This window comes from Vulpes vulpes, chromosome 4 (genome assembly GCF_048418805.1).
Source record: "Vulpes vulpes isolate BD-2025 chromosome 4, VulVul3, whole genome shotgun sequence".
In the NCBI taxonomy this organism is placed as follows: Eukaryota; Metazoa; Chordata; class Mammalia; order Carnivora; family Canidae; genus Vulpes; species Vulpes vulpes.
In genome coordinates, this window is record NC_132783.1 from 109,145,653 (window position 1) to 109,170,197 (window position 24,545).

General features: G+C 45.8%; 1 protein-coding gene across 3 annotated transcripts in view; it reads left to right on the top strand.

Annotated features, from left to right (window-relative positions):
• Positions 1-741: 741 nt before the first annotated feature.
• CCNJL (cyclin J like) overlaps positions 742-24,545 on the top strand; it is a 77,552-nt gene continuing 53,748 nt past the window's right edge. Inside the window, exons 1-5 of one of the 3 annotated variants that reach the window (XM_072756722.1) lie at positions 742-802; positions 2,218-2,470; positions 2,899-2,984; positions 19,061-23,064; positions 23,751-23,865. In XM_072756722.1, coding sequence (XP_072612823.1) covers positions 23,803-23,865 — 63 coding nt within the window. In that variant the 5' untranslated portion in view covers positions 742-802; positions 2,218-2,470; positions 2,899-2,984; positions 19,061-23,064; positions 23,751-23,802. Of the gene's footprint in view, positions 803-2,217; positions 2,471-2,898; positions 2,985-19,060; positions 23,065-23,223; positions 23,451-23,750; positions 23,866-24,545 lie in introns of those variants that run through there. The other 2 variants (XM_072756723.1, XM_072756721.1) reach the window with 2 other exon arrangements.

Genomic DNA, 24,545 nt, shown 5'->3' on the forward strand with positions numbered 1-24,545 from the left:
TTTCCATTTAAAGATAAGCACTACCTCTTCAAATGGGCCAATTTTAAGACATATTCTCAATACCAGAAATATTAAAAAATGAATGATTAGAATTGAGGAAATTTAGAATTATCACCTCTACTCTGCAGATAAATAAAGTTGAGGCTCCTCCACTTAGAAGTATAAAATCAGGGGGGAAGAGGGGAAAGCAGCATGAAAACAGAGACTTGAACACACAACCATTGGCCCTGGCTCCAGTTCCCTCATTTTAGTAACTGACAACCCCATCCACCTAGGTGCTTAGCTCAGAAATGTTGGGAGCGTTCCCTCTACCACAGTGCTGACAAGGAGGGTTCAACTTAATCCTAAATTAGCAGGACCCTGGCTTGGCAGATGGAGCCTCCTACCACAACTACCATCTGTTGAATTTTTTGCTCCGTGGCCCAGCTCCTAAATTTTGCTGATATGCTTTAACCTTTAAAATATATGTGACTCTGCCATTCTACTTATGAACATCTCTCTATCTGCACAAACATAGAAATAAAATGTTTTCCTTAGCCAAATTTTTAAATACCACTGAAACTTGAAGGAAAATGGGCCATGGCCTTGGGCACCCAGAACACATTGATAAAGTTGATCCATTTGGTTGTGTGTTTCCAATTACTCAACCACAGCTTGCCGCCTGGCAGATATGGGTAACAGATGAAAAGGCACTTTCTATGTCAGCATTAATGTCTCCCTGAAAGCAAGTCAGTAACGATTTGTAAGATGAGGCCTACATCAAAGAGAATGCCACCATATCATCAGGCTAAACTCTTTCAGGGTAAGCAAGGCTTTATGTATTTAAATTGAAGGATGTGTTTGGATGTGTTTTTGGCAGGCTGCTCATTATAAATTCTTAGTGTTGAAAGCAGTTATGACTTTTCACTCTGGCAGTGGTGAACTCAAAAATATACTTTTTATTTATGTATTAAATATATTAAAATAAATTTATTACATATGTATTAAAATATATAATTTTATATATATTATATATATAAAATATATAATTAGGTACTTATACCTAAGATACAGGTATACTTGTTAATTATCATCTTTGTCTTGAATTTAATTGCTCTATCTTCAAAGCTATCTCTTATTTATAGGGACTTAGGTTTTTTTTTTTTTGTTTTTTTTTTAAAGATTTTATTTATTTATTCATGATAGTCAGAGAGAGAGAGAGAGAGAGAGGCAGAGACACAGGCAGAGGGAGAAGCAGGCTCCATGCACCGGGAGCCTGACGTGGGATTCGATCCCGAGTCTCCAGGATCGCGCCCTGGGCCAAAGGCAAGCGCCAAACCGCTGCGCCACCCAGGGATCCCGGGACTTAGGTTTAATCACAAATACTGCAGCAGAGTATAGTACTGCAGTTAATTTTGCCAGGTCTTGGGACGCTTGGGTGGTTCAGTGGTTGAGGGTCTGCCTTTGGCTCAGGGCGTGATCCCAGGGCCCCAGGATAGAGTCCCACATTGGGCTCCCTGCGAGCAGTATGCTTCTCCCTCTCTCTCTCTCTCTCTCTCTCTCTCTCTCTCTCTCTCTCTCTCTCATGAATAAATAAATAAAATCTTTTAAAAAAATAATTTTGCCAGGTCTTTTTTAGGTTTTACCATACTTAGGATGAAGACTTGTGGTGATACTAGCTCTTGCTTACTGAGCCCTAATAATGCATCGGGTCTTGTAGTAAGTGCATCCTATACATCACCTAATCTAATTTCTTCCTATCCAGGTTCGATTTCATGGTCGACATTATAATCACTCCCTTCCACAAATGGCCTTAATGTCCATATCTTCTCTTCCTATTACTCTTCCTTAGCAAAACTTTACCTGGCCATGCCCAAACCTCTTCTCTCTCCATCCACTTATTCCCAACTGAACGTTGAAGAGACAAAACTGTGACAATCGGTCTCACATTATTATTTTCTTTTTCATTTGGTCCCACTTTAAATTCATGTCTTCAAATCTCAAATAGCACAAAATGTAGCCCAGCACTTCTATGAGCTTCCCTCCCAGACCCTCAGCATTCTCAGTGAAAAGTTCCTGAGGTGGGAAACAACACAGTTGGTTCAAGGAGCCAAGTGATGGGAGGGGAAGGGGTGGGGGGTGATAGAGAGGTTACAGGGGCCCAGATCATGTAGGCTCTTATAAGACCTTGGGGTTTTGTTTTGTTTTGTTTTTTCTTTTGTTTTTGTTTTCTTGTAGGACCTTGTAAAGACTTGGCTTTTATGTTGAGTGAGCTGGAGGACCACTGGAGGGTTTCAAGCAGAGGAGCAGCAAAGTCCGACTTAGATTTTAACAGCATTCCTTGAGAACAGACCATAAGGAGCAAGGACAAAATCAGAGAGATGGAAGATGATTGCAAAAACCCAAGCAAGAGATGATCGTGGCTTGGCCGCAGGTGGTTACAGGGAAGGAGGTCAGAAGTGACCTGATTTGATTGATGCTGTCTTTAAAGGTAGAACCAACAGGATTTGCTGATGATATGAACATAGGTTGTGGTAGAAAGTGAAAGGTTTGGCCTGAGCAACTGTAAAGACTAGAATTGCCCTTTTCTGAGGTGGCAGAGGCAGTGTGGGAGGAACAGGTTCAGAGGGTGAGGGGGTGGGAAGGGAAGACTTTGTTCCGGATACATCAAGTTGGAGATGTCTATTAGACCTCTCTATTAGTTCCATAGGATTGCTATAACAAATTACCACAAACTTGGTGACTTAAAAGAATAGAAATTGGCTCTCTCACAGTTCTGGAGGTCAGAAGTCTGAATATAAGTGTCAGCAAAGCTATGCTCCCTCTGAAATCTCTGGGAGGATCTGCTCTCTGTCTTTTCTAGCTTCTGGTGGCTGGTGGCATTCTTTGCCTTAAGGCCATATTGCCTGTCTCCCACAGAGGCAGAAGAGAACCAATGGACTATGATGCTGGAAGCCAAGTGTCTTAATCCATTCAGACTACTGCGACCACGTATCATACGTCAGGTATGTCATAACATAAATTTTTATCTCATGGTTCTGGAATCTGGAAACCCAAAGATTGAGGTGCCAGCAGATTCAGTGTCTGGTGAGAGCCCACTTCTTGGTTCATAGCCATCTTCCTGCTATGTCCTCACAGAGTAGAAGGGGCAAGGAGCTATTTGGGGTCTCTGTCATAAGGTACTAATCTCAAGTTCATGAGGGCTCCACACTCATGACCTAATCACTTCCCAAAGGCCCCACCTCCAAAAACCATCACACTGGGGACTAGGTTTCAACATATGAACTTGAGGGGGATACATTCAGTCTGTAGCACCAAGTGAAGATGCTATTACAAAAAGGAAGACTTATCAACCATGTCAGATGATGCAACAGGAAAAGTAGGATGAGAACCAAGTGTTGACCATTGGTTTTAGCAAGATGGAGCTCAGGGGAAATTTCAAAGAGTCATTTGGGAGGAGGAGCCATTAGAGGCAAAACATGGTTGAAAAAGATTCAAGAGACAACAGGAGGCTGCACCTTTGCTGAATTTCTTGATTAGTTCTAGTAGCTTTCTTGTGGAGTCTTTGGGATTTCCTCTACGTAGGAAAAGATTTGCAAACAGTGTTGTGATGGTTGCATAACAGTGTGGATATGATTAATGCCATTGGATCATACACACTAATATATTTTATACACTTAAAATATTTAAAAGGGCATATTCTGTGTTACCTATATTTTATCACAATAAAATGTTAAAAAATAAAAGTGATGCTAGGTAAAAAATTACAAGCAGTAACTATTTTGAGAAGTTTTGTTGAGAAAGATTTTGTTGAAAACCAAGAGAGGTAGCAAAGAGAGAGACTTGAAATTTTTTTTCCTAAGATGGAAGAAGTCATAGCATGTTTCTATACTGATGGGGGTGTCCTGGCAGCGAGACAGCTTGTCTATAACAACAGGAGAGAAAGCAACAGATAGGCAAGGAGGAAAACTTGTGCAAGTTCTCTTCTGATGACTCCTGTTTTCCCAGTGAGGTTAGGAGGCCAGGTCAGCCTAGCGGTCAAGAGTGAGGATGGGGACAAGGTGTTAGAGGTTGGGAAAAGGTGGGAAATCATGGTCATGGTCCTCACAAGGGTCTTCAGACCAGCAGAGTAGCCTCACCTGGGCACTGTTAGAAATGCAAATGATCCAGCCCACCCCTTCTTATCAGGGATTCAGAACCCCAGGGAATGGGGCCAGTCATCTGTGTTTAACAAGCCCTCCTGGTGCATCTGACGCCTGGTCTGTCTGGTCTGGTCTGAGACGGCCTGGCCTACTGAAAGGTGGTGATAGCCGTGCATTAGTGGCCCTGTGAAGCACGCAGACCTGAGAGGCCAATGAAGTATTTCTAAGTGTAGAGTCTCAAGCTGAACTGCCCAGGTTCCATGATAATTCTTCCACTTGGTTGTGTGATCCTGGGCCAGTCCCTTGATCTTTCTCTGCCACAGTTTCCTCAACTTGAAAATGCAGATGATAATAATTCCCACGAGGATTAAATGACTTATTCTATGGAAACCACTTATACTGGTACCTTTCCATAGACAGCAGAATGAATATAGCTTTTATTATCAATTTAAAGTGAGGGTTTCATGAGCTGCCTGGGTGGCTCAGTCAGTTAAAGCATCCAACCCTTGACTTCGGCCCAGATCATGATCTCAGAGTTGTGAGATCGAGCACCAAGTTACACTCTGCAGCAGTAGGAAGTCTGCTTGAGATTCTTTCCCTTTGCTCCCCACTCTGCTCTCTCTCTCTTTCTCTCTCTCAATAAATCTTTAAAGTGAGGTCTTCAGCATGGTTCTGTGTTTTTTATTGCAACATCTAGTTGCCCAGGGGCCGAGTAGATGACAGTTGCATTCTCTGAAAGACTGGAATTTTGCCAGGTGGAAGTCATGAAGTGAGAAAGAGCAGCAGAGTTGAGTGTCTGAACAACAAATAGGCTTAATGATAAGCTCTGGAGTCTGCTGTGTGCAGAAACAAGTATGGGCTTGATAGTGGGTGTGTGGGACAATGAAAAGGTGGAGGATCAATGGATGGAGGGCCCACCGAGATAGAATGGTTGTTGGAGTTGAGGAGCCAGAGCATAGAGCTGGAAAGACAGGTTGTCAGTTACAGTGTATGATGCCTGAAATGGATGGTTTACGGTTATTAGAAATAACAAAGTCAGGGTCTGGGCTGAGTGTAGAAGATGGGATCATTGGAGAAGATCTCAGGAACTGAGAGTTTTGGGTCTTGGATAATAACCCACAATAATTAAATCAGCAAGAATCATGATAAGGCAGTGGTCAGAATAGTGACAGTGAGGCATGGCCTCACGTCCTCCAGGAATGAGGAGAAATGCCGTTGGGCCACAGGACATTGGGACAAGATGGTTCAGTCCAATGATGTGAATTTCTAAGCAGTAGGGGTTTATGGAGGAAGGAATCAGAATGGTTTGAAATGTGACAATGATGCACAAGAACGTCACCTACCCCCCTTTGGGCTCTTTGGTATAAGGAGATTGGAATAGAAAACAAATCCAATCTAAGGAGAAGAAAAATCCAGTGTAAGGGAGCTACAGTGGAAGAACATTCTCAGAAAGGAGCCAGGTTTTAGGTAAAGGGTAAACAAGAATACTCAAAGAAATTGATGGGGATTAGCTCACTTTCTGTGCCAAACACTCAGCTGGGCACTGAGACAGTGAAAAAAAAGTGTAAAATATCATGTCCTCACAGACTTTATGTCCCACCTGGGGAGACAGAGTAAACAAGGTTGAAAAAGTCAAATATATAGTCTATCAGTAGTAAATATTAGGAGAAAAAAAAAGCAGTGGAGAGAGATTAAAGTGTCAGTAAGTGGGAATTGAAACTATAATAGATGGCCAAGAAAGGCTCCATGAGAAGGTGAATTGAGTAATGACTTGAAGGATATGGAAAGCTGACCAGATATCTGGGAACAAGAAGAACAGCAAGTGCAAAGGCCCTGAGGCGGGAGTATACCCAGAATGTCTGAGGAAAACGAGGAGGCCCCGTGTGGTAGTAGCAGATGGAGGGAGGGGGAGCATCATGCAGAGGAGACAAGATCAAAGGGGGAAACAGAGAGGTGGGCAAATCATGTAGAGCCTATGAGTATAGGTAGAATTTGGCCTCTACTCTGAGTGAGATGGGGAGCCACTGAAGGTTTTGAGCAAAGGAGAGCTGTGAATTGCCTTTTGATGAGAAGATTCTGGCTGCTGTGTGGACGCAAAGTGGTGGAGCAAGGGCTGATGTAAGGAGACTAGTTGGGAAACTTTCGCCAAAATCCAGCCAAGAGTTAGTGGTGGCTTGAACCAGGGGCAGTGATTGGGCTCTCAAGAGCCCACACAGACTGCATCCTTACAAGAGAGAGCAGTTAGGGTGTGGGGACACAGGATCAGTAAGAGGGGACAGAGGTGTGTTGTGGAAGTTCCTCTGATTTCCTCTGTTTCTCAGTGAATAAGAAAGCAAATTGCATGTAAGGTGGGGGAGGAAATATCATGCCTTTGCAGGAAGAAGACAAAGTATAGTCATCGAGGGAGTGGGAGAGAAGATGGACTCAAGCCTTGGCTCTTAAACTTGAACACGCACAGCAGACTCACCTGGACGGCTGCTGATGCAGACCGCTGCCCTACCCCCAGAGTTTCTGATCCAGTAGGTCTGGGGCGGGGCCTGAGAATTGCATTTCTGACAAGCTCCCAAGTAATGCTGATGCTGCCATCCAGGAACCACCCTTGAGAACCACCCGACAAGTGCAGTACATGCAGGTGGATTTAACTGGGGTTGAAAATTAGCCAAATGGAGGCTACAAATCATGAGAAAGGCAATTGTGTTAAATATAGATGCAATGGAGTGGTCTGACCGATTGAGCTTGGAACTGAATGTGGACAAGGTGAGAAGAGAGGACATGAGACCGTGGAGAGGTGGTAGGATCCAGGACTTCGAGGATCCCTGGAGGCTGAGTCCTAGAGGGAGTGACCTAGAAGTTGAGGTTATTGGTAGGGGTAGGACTCTAGCAAGGGGTGGCCAAGGTGGGGTGGAAGACAGGGTGATCGGAGGACAGAAGATCATAGAATGAGAGTCTTGGAGCAGACATCTGTCTTCTTGGGTGTTGAAAACACCAAGACTTCAAACAGGACCTGGTTAGGAAAGTGACAGTGAGCCAGGAGCTAAGATCCTCAAGCGATGAGGCAGAGACCTGGTGGCAGGTGATGACTGCAGGGAGACGTGGGGAGAGCTGTACTCTGATGACAGGAGGTTTAAAGCCAGAGGGTTTCATGAACTATGATGGAAAAAGGTCTGGGCAGTGACAAGGGGGAGCAAGGAGGAGCCCCCCACTGCAGGTCCATGGGGCAGAGGCAGGAATGGCAGCGCCATCACTAGAGAGAGCAGCTGGGGAAACTGAGCTCCTGGCAGAGCCAGTGTGTCCGTGGTTCTCGAGGTGCAAATTAGAAACAGCTGGCGACTTGGGAGACCAGAGCAGCACCTGGACCCTCTGAGATTTTAATTTATTTAGTCTGGTGAGGTGCCTGGACTTTGATGTGTTTTCAAGCCCCGGAAGTGATTTTTTTTTTAAGATTTTATTTTTGTATTCATATGAGAGAGAGAGGTAGAGACACAGGCAGAGGGAGAAGCAGGCTCCATGCAGGGAGCCCAACGTGGGACTCGATCCCAGGTCCCCAGGATCACGCCCTGGGCCAAGGGCGGCGCTAAACCGCTGAGCCACCCGGGCTGCCCGTTGCCCAGAAGTGATTTGAATGTACAGCACAGAAATGACAGCAAGAAGGTGAAGGGGACACTGAGGAGTCTGAGGATGTGTGGGGATCTTGCCCATGACTGGGCGAGGGCCCTGCAGGAGATGGAGAGAGGATTGGGGAGGAGCTGGCATGAGGATCTGAGTCTGGGAAGGGACGGGACGCCCAGGCTGAAGAGGGCTTAAGTCCTGATGTGGTCCAAGGCAGATCACGATGGTGGTGAGGCCGTGAATGTTGGGGAGAGGAGGGATGGAGTCTTTCCTGGAGCACAGAGAGGTCAGTGGCCCCCTCTTCACCAGCAGTGGGGGTCTGGAGGCTGGAGGGACAGGCAGTCCTAACAGAACACTTGGAGCTCTGGGGGCCTGCTGCACTCCAAGCTTCCTCCTCGCCACATCCGATGCCTCAGTGGGCTCCTGTGTATCGGTTAGAGCCTAGCCTGTGGAGCCAGATGGTCTTGGTTCAAATCTTTGGTCTAGGTGACCTTAGACAAGTCACAATCTTCCTGTGCCTCAGTCTCCCTATCTATAAAATGGGGTTAAGAATAGTACCCATCTACCCGGGATTTTGTGAACACTGAATTAATTTATAGAGGGTTGCTAGAAGAGTGTCTGGCAAACAGTAGGCACTATTTGTGTTTGCCATTGTTCTTTGTAAAACGTATCCCAAATTTACTAGTCCAAGTCACCGTCAGCACCCACCATAATGGTTGGGAGTCCTGTTTTCAATCCCTCCCCCCCCCACCCCCTCTCTCACAAAACTGCAGATCAATCTGTGTCACTCCTTTGCTTAAAATCTTCCTATGACCTCTCATCCATGGCATTTAGAATAATGTTCCTGGATTATGAGGTCCCTTACCATCTGGCCTCCTCTCCACCTCATTTCCTCACCCACTAAATTCCTAGTTCACTCACCTTCTTCTTTAACAGGCCAAGCACACTTCTGCGTCGGGCCTCTGTACCAGCTGTCCCTTCCATCCCAGATTATTCTTTCTCCTAGACCACGCATGGCTGGATTCTTCTTGTCCTTCAGGTCTCAGCTGAGGCCTTCCATGACCCCAACGTCACGTGGCCTCTGATGACTTCTTTTGTACTGCATGATACTCACCACCTTCTTGTATTTTTTCTTTCTTCTTTTTTTAAAACGTCTGTTCTACTTTGAATTTCCCTGAAAGCAGGGAGTGTGCAACAGGGAAGAGCAAAGTCAGCGTGAGAATGTTAGCCTGACTACTGAGGGGAGGGGTGGGTTCCCACCAGGACTGTGGGAAGCATATGGAATACCTCAGAGTTGTTCTGCTGAAAGGTGGGAGGCTGAAGCCTCCATTAACAGGCTCTCATCCCCATTGGTGGAGGGCTGCCTTTGGAGCATGAGCTCCCTGACTGCCGGGTTCTGGAACCTGGCTGCTTTGGGGGCCTGGCAGCCAGGGGCCAGTCAGCACTTCCCAACACAGCTGTGGCTAAACTCAGAGGTGAGCTGCACCACAGGCCCCGAGGTCTGCTGCCTGACCCATTTTCCCCTCTAGACTGTAAGTTCTTAGTGAGTGGAGACTGTCCTTTCTGTTCCCTCTTGCATCCCAAGAGCCCAGCACAGGGCCAGACAGAGAGTAGGTATTAGTAAATACTAGTTGAAGGAATTTAATTCATCCTTTCTCCATTCCAGGGGTAGTTACAGTCATTATCCTCATTTTTAAATTTTTTAAAGAGATTTTATTTATTTATTTATTTGAGAAAGAGAGCATGCACACACACGAGCAGGTGGAGGGAGAGAGGGAGAGGGACAAGCAGACTCCCCGCTGAGCAGAGAGCCATACATGGCTCCATCCTGAGATCCAGAGATCATGACTTGAGCTGAAGTCAGATGCTTAACCCACTGAGTGACCCAGGCTCCCATAAATTTAAAGTAACCTCTATGCCCAACTTGGGGCTTGAGCTCACAACCCTCACAACCCTGACATCAAGAGTCACATGCCCTACAGACTGAGCCAGCCAACTGCCTGTGGTCTGCACTTGTAGGTGAGGAAAGTCAAACTCAGTCTTGCTTATTGGGGTCACCCAGCTCACTGGGGGTACAGCTGGAATATCAACCCTGGGCACATCTGACTTTGGGCCCTAAGCTTTGAACTGCAAGAACTTACTTTATCAGTAGCCTAGTTACTGAGGAATACTCTTAGTCTTGATCATCAAATTTAGTGTTGGCAATGTAATGTTTTTAGGTACTTTTTTTTTTTTTTTTTTGAGATCTTATGTATTTATTTAAGAGACAGAGTGAGAGAAAGAGAGCACGAGTAGTGGGAGGAGCAGAGGGAGAAGCAGACTTCCTGCTCAGTGGGAGCCCAATACTGGATCATGACCTGAGCCAAAGGCAGATGCTTAACTGACTGAGCCACCCAGGCACCCTTTAGGTATGTTTTAGAGATTGCCTTGCTTATATGGCATAATGGTTTTCACACCGTGTAGGGTATGATTTAGAGGTTTAATACGAATGAAAAATGCAATGGTTCAAAAGCCTTAGAGGGTAAGATAAATACTTGCAACTGCCCAGGTTTGATCTAAGAGTGAGTAGTGGATGTCCTGGCAGAAACTGGAGTGAGCCATTTAAAGGGAGCCTCGGGGCACCTGGGTGGCTCAGAGATTTAGCATCTGCCTTGTCTGCCTTTGGCTCAGGGTGTGATCCTGGGGTCCTGGGATCGAATCCCGCATCAGGCTCCTCACAGAGAGCCTGCTTCTTCCTCTACCTCTATCTCTGCCCCTCTCTGTCTTTCATGAATAAATAAATAATTTTTTTTAAAGGGAGCCTCTATAGTGGCCCACAGTTGGTGCCTTACAGTAGGGTTTAGCAAACCTTTTGTGTAAAAGACCTGATAGTAAATAGGCTTTGTGAGCTATATCATCTCTGTGGCAGCTATTCACCTCTGCCATTGTGTAGCATAAAAATAGCCACAGAGAATACATACATGAGTGAGTGTGGCTGTGTTCCAATAAAACTTTATTATATAAACAAATGACAGGCCAGATTTGGCCATTGGACTATAGTTTGCTGATCCCTGCTTCATAGGACTGTAATCCAAATCTTTTGATTTTTCAAGAGAAATGGAGTTGGGATTTTTATTTTTTTTATTCATGAGAGATACACACACAGAGATAGAGAGAGGCAGAGACACAGGCAGAGGGAGAAACAGGCTCCATGCAGGGAGCCTGATGTGGGACTCGATCCCGGGTCTCCAGGATCAGGCCCTGGACTGAAGGCGGCACTAAACCGCTGAGCCACCCAGGCTGCCCTGGAGTTGGGATTTTATGTGAAATTTCCCAATTCTAAAAATACTATATAGGCTGCCAGTCTGCACTCACTAATTTAGTGGTTGTCATATATTGCCTGGGAAGTTTGTGTGCTTCTGTTCAGGAACTGAGACCTGATATCAATAATCATAATACACATACACGTGGCAGGTGAAAAATACTGTAGTTCAAGAGAGAAAATTTCCTCTGGACCAGGAAATAATTGTTAAAGTCTTTAAGGAGGAGCTGGTGTTTAACTGGGGTTTAAAAGGTAATATTTTTCTATGTAAAATTTATACTGTGGGAGCATTCCCAGCAAAGGCAATGGTATGAGCAAAAATATTTAGAGAACCACAAATATTCATTTGACAGAAAGCACCAGGTGATAAGGCTGGGAAGCAGAAAAGGAGATCAAGGACTACCAAGGAGATGGGGTCCAGCCTAGGGACCTTGAGTAGCCGCTAACAACCACCCTCTGGGAAAGTTGATGTTAGCAGTACCCATTTAAGATTGGAGCCTGAGGGCACCTGGGTGGCTCAGTGGGTGGAGTGTTTGCCTTCTGCTCAGGTCATGATCTCAGGGTCCTGGGATCCAGCCCCATATTGGGCTCCCTGCTCAGCCGGGAGTCTGCTTTGCCCCCTCCCTCTGCACCTCCCCCCTACCCGTGCTCTCTCAAATAAATAAATAACATCTTTTAAAAAGTAAGATTGGAGACTGGAGGGATCAAAAATGGAAAACCAATTTAGACACTGTTCTAGGGCAGCCCTGGTGGCTCAGCAGTTTAGTGCCACCTTTGGCCTAGGGTGTGATCCTGGAGACCCGGGATTGAGTCCCATGTCAGGCTCCCTGCATGGAGCCTGCTTCTCCCTCTGCCTGTGTCTCTGCCTCTCTCTCTCTCTCTCTCATAAATAAATAAAATCTTAAAGAAAAAAAAAAGACACTGCTATAGGCTGAACACTTGTATCCTCCCCCAAAATTCATGTGTTAAAGTCCCAATCCCAATGTGATGGTGTTTAGATGTGGGGCCTTTGGGAAGTAATTGAGTTTGAATGAGGTCATAGAGGTAGAGCCCCCATGATGAGATTGGTGCTCTTTTAAGGGGATGAAGAGATCAGAGCTCTCTCTCTCTCTCTACCATGTGAAGATATAGTAAGAAAATAGCTATCTAAAAACTGGAAAGAGAACTCTCAAGAACCCAAACATGATGGCACCCTAATCTCAAACTTCCAGCCTCCAGAGCTGTGAGAAATAAATATCCGTTGTCTGAGGCCCCTAGTCTATGGTAATTTGTCGCAGAAGCCCAAGACAGAGACTGCTGTAATAGGCAGTAAAGGTTTCTTGCAGTTCTGAGTTCAGAACCAAATTCTAGCTCTAAACCTACAATCATAGAATGCCAGAGCTGGGAGGGATCTCAGAGGTCTAACTGTAACAACCACCCCCCTACACACACACACACACACACACACACACACACACACACACACATTGAAGCTATGATCTGAAAGGAGATGTCACTTGCCTATGGTCATGCTAGGGCAGAGGCTGGCCTGCAATTGGATTCCCAGGTGCCTTTGAACATGTATACCAACGTGTTCTGGAAGCCTATCTCTCAGGAAGGAAAAAGAGGTTTGACTATACATGTCCTGTAAGTTATAAAAACCCAACATAAAATATAAAGACAGCAGGAAAAACATTTGCAATAAATCCGACAGACTAATCCTTGTTAGCTTTAGTATATAGCTAGCTCTTCCTTTAGCAAAACTTGAATATGCCAACAGAAAGAGAGATAAAGAACAGTTTGCAGAAAAAACACAAATGACAGGTAATCACGTTTTTAAATTCCAGTCTCACTGGAGAGCGAAGAAATGTGAACTAAAACAATATATTCAATTTCATAATCAATTTGAGGGAAAATCTAATATATATTTCTTTCCTTGTTTTGTTTGGTTAATGGTGACTTTGTTTTGGTGAGGGGTCATGGAAGCCGTCACTTTCTAACACTGTATTGACAGGAATGTGTTTTGATAGAATCTTCCTGGAAGTTAATTTATAACGTACTTCAGAAGCCATGAAGCTGTCTATACCCTTTATCACAGCGATTTCACTTCAAGGAGTATATCCTCAAGATATAACTAGAGAAGCATAAAGAAAGTATGTTTTTAGGATTTTTAACTCAGTGCTGTTTATAACACATGAACACACAGAGAAAAACCAGAAGCGATGTAAGAGTTACCAATAGCTCTTGTTCAGAGTTTAAAATATCCAACAATAAAAGACTGGTTAAATAAATAATGATTTATCCAGATGCTAGCATATTATACAGCCATTACAAATATTTTTGAAAGGTATTTTTAAGGTATCTCATGAAAAATGCTCATAAGACGATTTGGGGCTTAGAAAGAGCAGGACACACACTATGTATACATGTGATTACAACTTAATAACAAAATGGTAATTTTGGCTCACACCTGTTCAGTGCCCTGTACACACCAGACATTGTATGTACCACTTGATCTTCATATAGTTCTACAAAGGAGGTGCTGTCATTATTCTCATTTTGCCGATGAGGAACCTGGTGTTGAGTCACCGGCTGAGAGCAACAACTAAAAAGAAGTAAGGCCAAGTGTAAGGCCAACAGCAGAACTTTTGCAGCGCTGAGATTGAGGTCCTTGTATCAATAAACAAGCACTTCAGACTTTAGGTGCTCAGGTTGAAAATCTTGAAGGCCTTCCTGGTTCCCCTCTTTCACGCCCCACATCTGGTCTAATAGGCAGGGCCTCCTATTAGCCTTCACTTCGAAATATGCTCCGAACCTGACCTCTTCTCACCTCCTCCACCATGGCCACCTGGAGTCTCTAATCTGGTTTTCCTTGCCCTCCCAGGCTATGTGCACACCCACCCCCCCCCCCCCCCGCCCCCGCCACCAAGTATATCAACCATGTGATATCACACGGCTGCCTGGTGCTGGGAGGAGGCTGGGGTTGTTGAGGGCCTAAGTAATATTTTAATCATGCTTAGGAGGAGAGTGAAACTTGTGTAATCAAAAAATGTTTAAATAGAAGATGGCCCAGCCTCCCCTCCCCTCCTACCTTCTGGCCTCAGGATCTCCAGGTGAGTGGCTGCTACCCTCATTCTTGGCCCTTCCCCCTGAGCTCTCTGCCCACCTGGAAGCTTAGGAAGCACCTCACAGAAGGTGACCTCCTGGCGCCCTGCTGCTGGCAGCCAGGACCTTCCCATCTTAAAGGCCCCACCTGCAGGCCTCAACAAGCTCGCCTGGTTGCTTTTTACTGTCCCCGGTCTCAGTTTCCTTCCTGCTCATTGTCTGTCAGAGGAGGGGGGTCTGGCAGGCTCAGGGGCTTTGAAGTTAATGGCTGCTTTTATTTCCTCCTCCTGAAGTCTGGGTTGTTCTGAGGGTCTTGCTCCATTGTCCCCCACAGACTCCTAGTCAGTCTGGGAGGCTCCTTACCACACACCCATTCCTGAGTTCACAAACTAGGGCTGATGCCAGGTGTGGCCACACAGCTTTTTTTTTTTTTTTCCTTTTTTAAAGCCAATGTTGTAAAAATTAAGGGGCATCTCTATTTCTTCTTTCTCTTGAAAAATCTTACAGTCTGGCAATACTAGGCCCAGATTCTAGAACTGGAACAATCAGAGGGTATTGAAAGGGCTTCTTGCTTTGGATGTGCCACAGGCTCTGTCTTCACAGCAATCCCCCACTCTCTACTGCTTCCCTGCCCCGCCCTGGCACCTCAGCCCCTGGCCCTCAGAGGGAGAAATAGTTCTCCATCCCTATCTCTCTTTCCAAGCATGTCAGGGGTGAGAAGTCAGGAGAGGTAGACCAGGAGAACTGTGAGACTTTACTTCTCCTCAGCAAGCTTCTCTCACTTAAGAGAAGTGTCTTCTTGATCTCTGAGGTCTGTGTTCTTCACCCACCATCCCTTTCCATCCCTTCCTTTGATAGAAGGAGAAACTGAGGCCCATGGGAAGAAGGCGGCTCACCACATCCCCACAGTTAGTTTACACAGAGCTTCAACTCTAAAGAGCAACATTCTAGGAAGTTTCTAGCATGTTTGCTGTTATTCTGAATGACAAACATTAGCAAGCAGTCTGTACTTTCCTTCGTGTTTCTTCTTTTCACAGCCACGACAGTTTTAAGGAAAGAGTAGTTCCTCCCTTTTGCTAATAGGAACAATAGGTTCAAAGAGCATAAATGTCCACAGTCACACAGCTTCCTGGGTCTCACATGAAAAACGGGGATTTACCAACCTGAAGTCTCAGCCTCATTAGCTCTGCTATCTATATGTCCCTCATTTATATGCTAACTCAGTAAACTCTGTATTGACCACCTCTTTTTTTTTCTTTTTTAAAGATTTTTTTTATTTATTCATGAGAGACACAGAGAGAGAGAGAGGCAGAGACACAGGCAGAGGGAGAAGCAGGCTCCATGCAGGGAGCCTGATGTGGGACTCGATCCTGGGTCTCCAGGATCACGCCCTGGGCCGAAGGTAGACGCTTAACTGCTGAGCCACCCAGGCGTCCCAGACCACCTCCTTTATTTTTTTTTTAAGATTTTATTTATTTATTTGAGAGAAGGCACAAGCAGCAGTGGGGGGAGTGGTTGGGGTGGCAGAGAGGAAAGGGTAGAGGGAGGGGAAGGGGCTCACTGCCCGCTGAGCAAGGAGCCCTGGGCCTCAATCTCAGGACCCTGAGATCATGACCATAGCCAAAGGCAAATGAGCCACCCAGGCACCCCAACCATCTCGTTTATTTTATTTATGTATTTATTTATTCATTCATTCATTCATGAGAGACACAGAGAGAGGCAGACACACAGGGAGAGAGAAGCATGGGGACTCGATCCCAGGACCCCAGGATCAAAACCTGAGCCAAAGGCAGACAGATGCTCAACCACTGAGCCACTGAGGTACTCCCCAATCACCTCCTTTAAATCAGGCACTGTGCTTGTTGTATTCAAGAAGCCTACACAATATGACGGTAAACAATAATGTTGGGGAGAAATAGGGAAAATTTTCCCTCAAATGTTGCCCATGGAGAGGGAGGGGTGAGTTCAGATTAAATAATAAGCCTAGAATATGTTCGGGAGGAAATATAAACGAGTATTTTAGTCCATTTGGGGTGCTCTAACAAATACCACAGACTGGGTCACTTACAAATGACAGGAATTTCTTTCTCACAAGTTCTGGAGGCTAGGAACACAGATCAAGATGGTACCAGTATGGTCATGTTCTGTTGAGAGTCTACTTCCTGATTCATAGCCAGCACCTTCTCACTGTGTCTTCACATGGTGGAAGAGGCTAGGGATCTCTCTGGGGTCTCTAATCTCATTCATGAGGACTCCAGCCTCATGACCTAATCACCAAAGGCCCCACCTCCTAATATCATCACTGTTGGGTGTAAGGGTTTCAATATATGAATTGGGGGGTACACAAATATTCAGACCATAGCAGTGGATTTCCTCTGGAGTAGACTTCAGAGGGTCAGTGGTGGGATCTAGGTCAACTACACAATTTGTAGTACCCCGTGTAAAATGAAAATGGGGGCCCCTGCTCAGAAAGCAGGGAAATGTACTACTAAAGGTAGTAAAATATGAAGGTTTCTCCTTTCTCCTGCCATCTCTCAACTTGTCATAGATTTTCTTAGTTGCCAGTTAATGTTTTAAACAAAGAAAAATGTAAACTATTAGCATGAGTTTTACTATTCATCTTTATACTGGGCAATGTCACTTTTCAATGCAAAAATAATAGTATTTAATTTATATGCAGATCCCTGAAATTATACAATTCATGTTCCATAGCTTATGTGCACTCATGTGTATTTAGTTCCTACAATAACAGTAGAAATGCTGCAGAAAGTTAACTTAACGGTTCCTAATTTCACTGCATTTGTTCTTGTTTGACTACAATCACAGTATTACACTTTTTTTCTAAGGTCTTATTTATTTATTCATGAGAGACACAGAGAGGGGGCAGAGACACAGGCAGAGGGAGAAGCAGGTTCCATGCAGGGAGCCCGATGCGGGACTTGATCCCGGGGCTCCAGGATCACGCCCTGAGCCTCTCGCAGAAGGCCCTGAGCTTCACGGATTCGTTCCTTAAGGACATCTTCGAGCGCATCGCCGTCAAGGCCTCTGGCCTGGCCTGCCTCTACCAAGCGCTCCACCATCACCCTCAGGGAGATCCAGATCGCTGTGCACCTGCTGCTGCCGGGGGTGCGGGGCGGAGGGGGGGCGCCAGGGATTAACAAACACGCCATGTCCCAGGCCTCCAAGGCCATCATCCGGTACACTGGATGCCAATGAACAGCTGCCTCAGGGCCCTCTGACCACCCCATAAACCAAAGGCTCTTTTCAGAGCTACCTCATTTGGTGGGAAAAGACCTCCTCTTTCCCACCAAAAAGGACTGTAGCTCCTCACAGTGCCACGTACTCCCACGTTTGGCCCTATGCCATTCTGCTCATCCTTAAAGCATGTTTACCATTTATTAAACATTACCAAATGTAAAAAAAAAAAAAAAAAAGTGACTTCTCTTCTCCAGAAGCAGAGAGAATACATTTTTGTTGTTTTAGGCCACCTTGTTTGTGTACTTTGTTACAGCAGCCCTAGGAAACTGGTATACTTTCTTTCTGTGTTCAGAGCAAGTTCTAGTTCAAGTGGAAAGCATGGCCTCTGGGGGCTGTCTCCAGGAACTCCCATGCCTCGTAGGTCCACTGGAATTCTGTGCTCTGGGACACGGAGAACATCGTATGTGAAGGGCAGCAAGGAGAAGCAGACAGTCTCCTCGGGCTCGTGTGCATGCTCCACTGTCCACTCACCCTTCATTTACAAACAGGGCTTTGAAAGTAAAACTCTTAAGAATTTCCAATGGTGATGGTAGAGCATTAAACCAAGCACAAGCCCTTCTGAGCACAGGCCTGTACGACCGCATAGGTCACACACATGTGAACTGGTCTCCAGTAAGAGAGGGATTCATTTCATTTTTTAGTTTTTCATCTTCTCCCTTTCCTTTTTAGTTAAAAGAAGTGATATGGGCCAGCTTTACAAATGTCCTAGGTTTTGAGCTCTGTTTGCAAAATGCTGCCTTTTTATTCTTCCTGCCTGGTTCTCAGGCCTAATCTGTAGAACTATATCTCAAGAATTTCTAGTCAAGGAACATAAAGGATTTAGCCAATGTTCTTCTGACTATATACAGCACACAGCTAGAACCAGTCTGAAGGTGTTGGCATGGTTTCTGGTTAAAGACCAGCATGGTAAGTAAACACGGCTTATGTCTCTAGGTTTATGGTCCAGATGTCTTCCTTCTGTCCCTATAAACAGAGTCAGGCTTCATGAGTTAGGTCCTGAATGGAGCAAAGCACACCATTAAGACCCAAAGGAAACACTACTCAAAGTATATGCTTATCTGCCCCTGAAAAGCTGAGTATTGAAGAATTTATATCACCGACTCCCCTGCCACTGCAGGGTGGTCATGGCAGCAAAAGGCTGGAAACAACCTAAATGTCCAGGAGAAGATTGGTTACATATCTTATGATGGATCCATTCTCTGGGACATGGGATAACTGTGCAGCTCTGAGGCCACAGCCATGAAACCAAAAGGAAATAACAAGGTGTAGAAGGATGTGTACCATATGCTGTCATTTGTGTACAAGGAAAAAGGCAGAAATGCCTATGTTAATAAATGCACAGATCACTTCTGGAAAGAAACATAAGGTGCCAGTTTTCCTTGGGGAAGAGAATGAGCCCTGGAACCAGAGTGAGAAGATATTCAATTCACCATATATACTTGTAATGTGAGAGCTTGTATCCTATGAAAAAAAGAGAGAGAAAAATAAAAGTTAAAGTGAGCATTTGATAATATTAGATTGACTTGTCCTCTGAGGAAGATGGGAAATGTCAGAGAAATTTTCTTTTTCCTTATTTTATACCTGGGCAAGTTGTAGGTAGACGATAGTCTTGCCCTGAATCTCTGGGTCCCAGCCTGTGAGCTTCAGAGATTCGGGAAGATAGGGCCTTTTTTTTTTTTTTTTTAAGATTTTATTTATTTATGCATGAAAGACACAGAGAAAGGCAGAGACTTAGGCAGAAGGAGAAGCAGGCTCACTGCGGGGAGCCCAATGTGGGACTCCATTCCAGGACCCTGGGATCACACTCTGAGCTGAAGGTAAGCGCTCAACCACTGAGCCACCCAGGTGTCCAGGGATGAGAAGGTCTTAATTGGCTCAGAGTAAAGCCCTTGATGAAAGTTTGGTTTTGAATGAATGAATGAATGAGTGAACAAATGAATCCTTCTTGGCATGGGTGGGGTGTGGTGGCGGGAAGAGAGCATTCCAGTAGCATTGCTCCCCTGCCAGGCACCAGAGGGGGGCACTGACACCATTTCTACTTGTGGACAGTAACTCACCACCCAAACCATCAGTGCAATGTCTCTTTATTCTTCAGAGATCCTGGGAAAACGAGAGTCTCCTGAGGATGATACACAAAGGAGAGCAGAGTATGCATGCTTTTTTAGAGTCCTCTTAAAATTGTTCCTGGAGAAAAGCCAAGCTTCTACTTCCCTCTGTCTCATCTATCTGAACTCCTGGTAAGCGAGAGCTAAAGTTTAGGAAAAGAGGAGTCCAAATTAGTGAAGAAGAAAGGCCTTTATTCTTTCGCTGGACCCTGCTAGAGAGGTGATAACACCGCTATGCAGAACAGTAACAGCAACAAAAAAGCAGCACAGTACTGTGAGTTGTTACTCAATGGAAGGTCACTCTCAGAAGTAAGTATATAATGCGATGTAAAAAAATAAAATAACATTGACTTCTTTTTTCTTATTATAAAAGGAATGCACATTTCTTACAGAAAACTTAGAAAATACAGATATGGGGATCCCTGGGTGGCGCAGCGGTTTAGCACCTTGCCTTTGGCCCAGGGCACGATCTGGGATCGAATCCCACATCAGGCTCCCAGTGCGTGGAGCCTGCTTCTCCCTCTGCCTGTGTCTCTGCCTCTCTCTCTCTGTGTGTGTGTGACTACCATAAATAAATAAAAATTTAAAAAAATAAAAAATAAAAAATAAAGAAAATACAGATATCCTAGAATAACAAGTAACAGAAAATTTCCCATAATCCTACCACTCTGATGACATAGTTAATACTTTTATGGATAGTCTTCAGTTTCTTTTACATGTGTGTTGAACCAGTCCGTTCTGATAGTTCACTATAATAAAAAGGCATTGTGATGAAACCCCCTACAAATAAATCTTTGTACTCATCTGCTTATTTTTTAAAATAAACTTCCACAAGTGGAATAGTTAGATCAAAGGATACATTTAAATTTTTTTGAGTTACATTTTTTAGTAAGATGGTATTAATTTATACTCCCAACAACACTTATATTTATCAAGCTTGCATATTGTGTTTTTAAAAATCCTCAACAAGGATGTTGTTTTCTTTTCTTTTTTGATGTTATTTATTTGAGAGAAAAAGCGAGCGTGAGAGAGAGAGCATGAGTAGGGGAGGGGAGGAGGGGCATAGAGAAAAGCAGACTCCTAGCTGAGCAGGGAGCCCGACAGCCCAAAATGGGGCTGAATCCCATGACCCAAACCAAAGGCAAACGCTTAACTGAGCCACCCAGGAGCCCCATACTGCACTATTTCTAAAAAAAAAAAAAAAATTAATGTCTTTGCTAGCTAGTATGAATATTTTCTAAATGATACTAATCCATTTGAATTTCTTCTTTCATGGCATGCCTGTTCATCCATTTCTGAATTTTGGTGTTGGTGTCTTATGTAGTATTGATTTATAAGAGGTCCAGATAGTAGGATCAACTTTTTGTCACATTTGTTAAAAACATTTTCTTCAAATTGTCATTTGCCTTTTCGATGATACTCGATATGTCTAAGTCTTGTACATTTACTCAAACATAGACCTCATCCTTTGGTTTCTTCCTGTGCTTTGTATCTGGGCTTTCTCCTCTGAAATAATTCACCTATATTTTCCTTTATTGTCTTATGATTTTGTTGTCGCTGTTGTTTGTTTGTAGTAGTTCTTTGGGCTTGATAAAGCTAATTTATAGATAGGAACTCATAACATGGACACCACCTTAGTGGCCTGTCCCACATCACAAGTCTAAACCTAAGTCAGCCTGTACTTTTCTGGAAACACTTGGCCAGGAAACCTAACATACACCAATCACAAATCTCCAAATTAGCTTTAGCTAGTTTACCTTACCTTAGAAAATAGGACCTGCTAGTCTTGTAAGGAAATTCCTAACCTCCGACTAGCCAGTCATGCTCTGCTTCTGCATTGCCTTTTTTAACATTCTAGAAAACTTGCTCCTACCCAAAATCTCTCTGGAATAGAGCTCCACTGCTGAGTCCCTGTATTCCCCCAATCCATGGACTGTCTTCCCTTGAATAAGGGATATCAGACTTGTTACTAAATTGTTCTGCCATTTAACAGGTTCTCATATTTATATTGGTGATGGTTTAAATAAATATCTAGTTTTACTTTTTCCTCCAATTAATTAATTTCCCCAGCCTAATTTATTGAAGAATTTATTCTTTTTCCCTCAAAAGTGAAATACCACATTTATCCTAAGGTTAATTTTTAAGTATCTTCTATAGAAATCTAGACCTCAATTATTCCACTGATGCTTATCCATTCATTCTTGTATCAACGTCACACTATTATAATTACAGCTTGGCAATATGTTTTTTTTTTAAGATTTGGTAATGCAACTCTATTCTCCATTTTTAAAATATAAAAATCTTAGGTTTTCTCACAGATACTCTTCCATTTGAATGTTACAAAAAGTGTTGTGTGTCATCCCTCACCCACCCCTATCTATCTGCAATCATTAGAATTTTATTACAAGAGCCAATTTGAGGGGCGCCTGAGTGGCTGGCTCAGTTGATTGACCATCAGACTCTTGGTCTCAGCTCAGGCCTTCATCTCAGGGTTCTGAGTTCAGGCACCGAGTATGGAGCCTACTTAAAAAAAAAAAAAAAGTTAATTTGAGTAAAGTTGGTATTTTCACCTCCTTCTATTTCTTCAAGCCTTTCTTATGTTTTAACTTTGTAACTTCATTATTAAGAACCTGCACTTATCAGTAAGTTTTTTTCCTAGGTATTTCATACTTTTACAAGAGCATATGCACACACACACACACACACACACACACAATTCTTTCAACATTAAAATTGCTCTAAGCTCCAGTTGAAACTTAAGAAAGCTGACTTTTACATTTTTTTTCCAGGTGGGCATGTGTTTGGAGGAAATCAGTCAGAAACTAAAGGTTCCTTAGCAGTGGTTATTTATTGAGTGTTTTTTTTTTTTTATACCTGCCACGTCGATTATCCCTTTACACGAATTATCTTATTTAATGATGCACCATCTCCAGCAGGCTGGTGCCATGTTTATTCCCATTTACACAAGAAGGCTCCCAGTCTGAGAGTGTGTGAGGAACTTGGCAAAAATCAGGTAGTTTGTAGGTGGATTTGAAACAGGTCTGTGATCTCCAAAAGTATGGGGGGGGGGGGCCAATCTGCCAGGAGGAGAGCCTACCGGGGTGCCCACGGATCAGCTGACTCAAGGGACTGCCTTTCCTGAAACCATCAGCTGAACTGAAATGGTAATGCTTCCCACCCACCGTACCCTTCCAAAAGACTGGTTTTCCGCCAACCTGGGACGCAGATCCACAATCTGCAGGAACACAGTAAATACCAGTTTTATTCCCTCGATCCTCTTTTAGAATTAATGAGTCGTGGATAACCGGGGCGGCTCTTCTGGAGCTTTCGTGGGAATTGGAGACCTGCCTCCCCAACGCAGGACAAGTTAGAGAAAAAAAAGAAAGAAAGAAAAAAAACAAAAACAGGTGGGACCTACGTGGGACAGGCTCCGGCTGCGCAGGCGGGAGACCGGGCTTCGGGGCAGCCGCGCGCCTCCCGCGTGGTGCGCGCAGGTGGCGCCACGGGGCCCGCGCTCCCCGCCCGCCCGCGCTCCCCGCCCGCCCGCCCGCCGCGCGCCCGGGAGGCCCCCCGAGGCCCCGCGAAGGTGAGAGGAGGCTTCCCCCCGGGCGGGGGAGGAGGGCGGGCAGGAAGCCGAGCCAGCGCCGCGAAAGAAAGGACTCCAGTTCCCAGCCCCCCGCCCCGCGGGGTGCGGGCCGGCGGCGCATGCGCGGCGCCCGGCCCCCAATTCCCCCAGCGAGGGAGGGAGGCCCCCGGCGGCCGGGAGGCTGCGAGCCGCGGCGGGACCCGGCGCACGGGCGGGGGCGCGGCGGCGGCGGCGGCGGCGGCGGCGGCGGGAGCGGGGAGCGGGGAGCGCCCGGCTGGCGCGCGGACGCGTGCGGGCGCCCGAGGGCAGCGAGGGCTCCGCGGGCTCCTTAGGCTCGGCCCTCCTGGGCCCGCGCGCCCCAGCCCCCCACGCCCGGAGAGGGATGCGTGAGTCTCGCCCCGGCTCTGGGGCAGGATGTGGGAGCAGGACAAAGGCTGGGCGGCGGGGGCGGAGGTGGGGGCGGCGGCCGGGGGCGGTGGCGGCGGCCGCAGCCCCGGCTCGGCGGACCCAGCGCAGTCCCCAACTTTCGCTGCAACTTTTGCGAAAAGGGCGATCAGAATTCCGCCAAGTCGCTGCACGGCTCCGGGGCGCCGCGGCCGTGCCGGGCCGAGCCCGGGTCGGGACGCGGGGGGTGGGCGCCCGGGGGGGCGGGCGAGCTGCGGCTGCAAGTTGCCGTGTCCACGCAGGGAGCGCCCCGGGAGCCCGGTAGCGTCGGCCCGCGGCGCCGCGTGCCCGAGGATGGACGAGCCGTGGTGGGAAGGGCGCGTCGCCGCGGACGTCCACTGCACCCTGCGTGAGAAGGTCAGTTCCTCCCGGCCGCGGTCCGCGGCCCGTCCTCGTCCTTCCCGGGGTCTGGATCCGATGTCCGCGTAGGCACTGGGACCCCCCGCGCCTCGCTTTCTCGCTGCCCTTACCCTTCTCCCGGAGTGTCGGGGTGGGGTGCGGGGGGGGGGGGGGGGCAAACTGGAGATTGGGAGTGCTTTAAGGTTATAGGAACCCAGACCTCCACTCGGAGATAGTCACTGTACTCCCTAAAGCTGTATTTCCCGCAGAATTGACACCTGAGATGATTTAAAAAAAAAAAAAAGTGATTGTGCATTTATTTTTAATGTGAAACTTAAAAATGCATACCTAGCAAGTTCTGCATAGGATAAATGATGCTGATTCCCACCGACTGTAACGATGTAGCAGTTTCTTTTAAGATAATAAAAGTTGTGACTCGGTAGAAAGACACGTGTGGTAAGTGACAGTGTAAGGTATGTACAGTTAAGCCCCCCCCCCCCCTCAAAAAAAAGAAATCTCTAGGATGGAACTGAATACAGTTTAAGAGGCACTAGTCTAAATGAGAGGCTACGAAGCTGGGAGGAAGTGGGGAGAAAACAAACTCTCCCCGGCCCCTGCCAGTTTGTCTCTGGGGACTGCTGAAATGTGATCCCTGCACTCACTCCCCTCACTTAAAGGAAAATGTGCCGATGGGCACT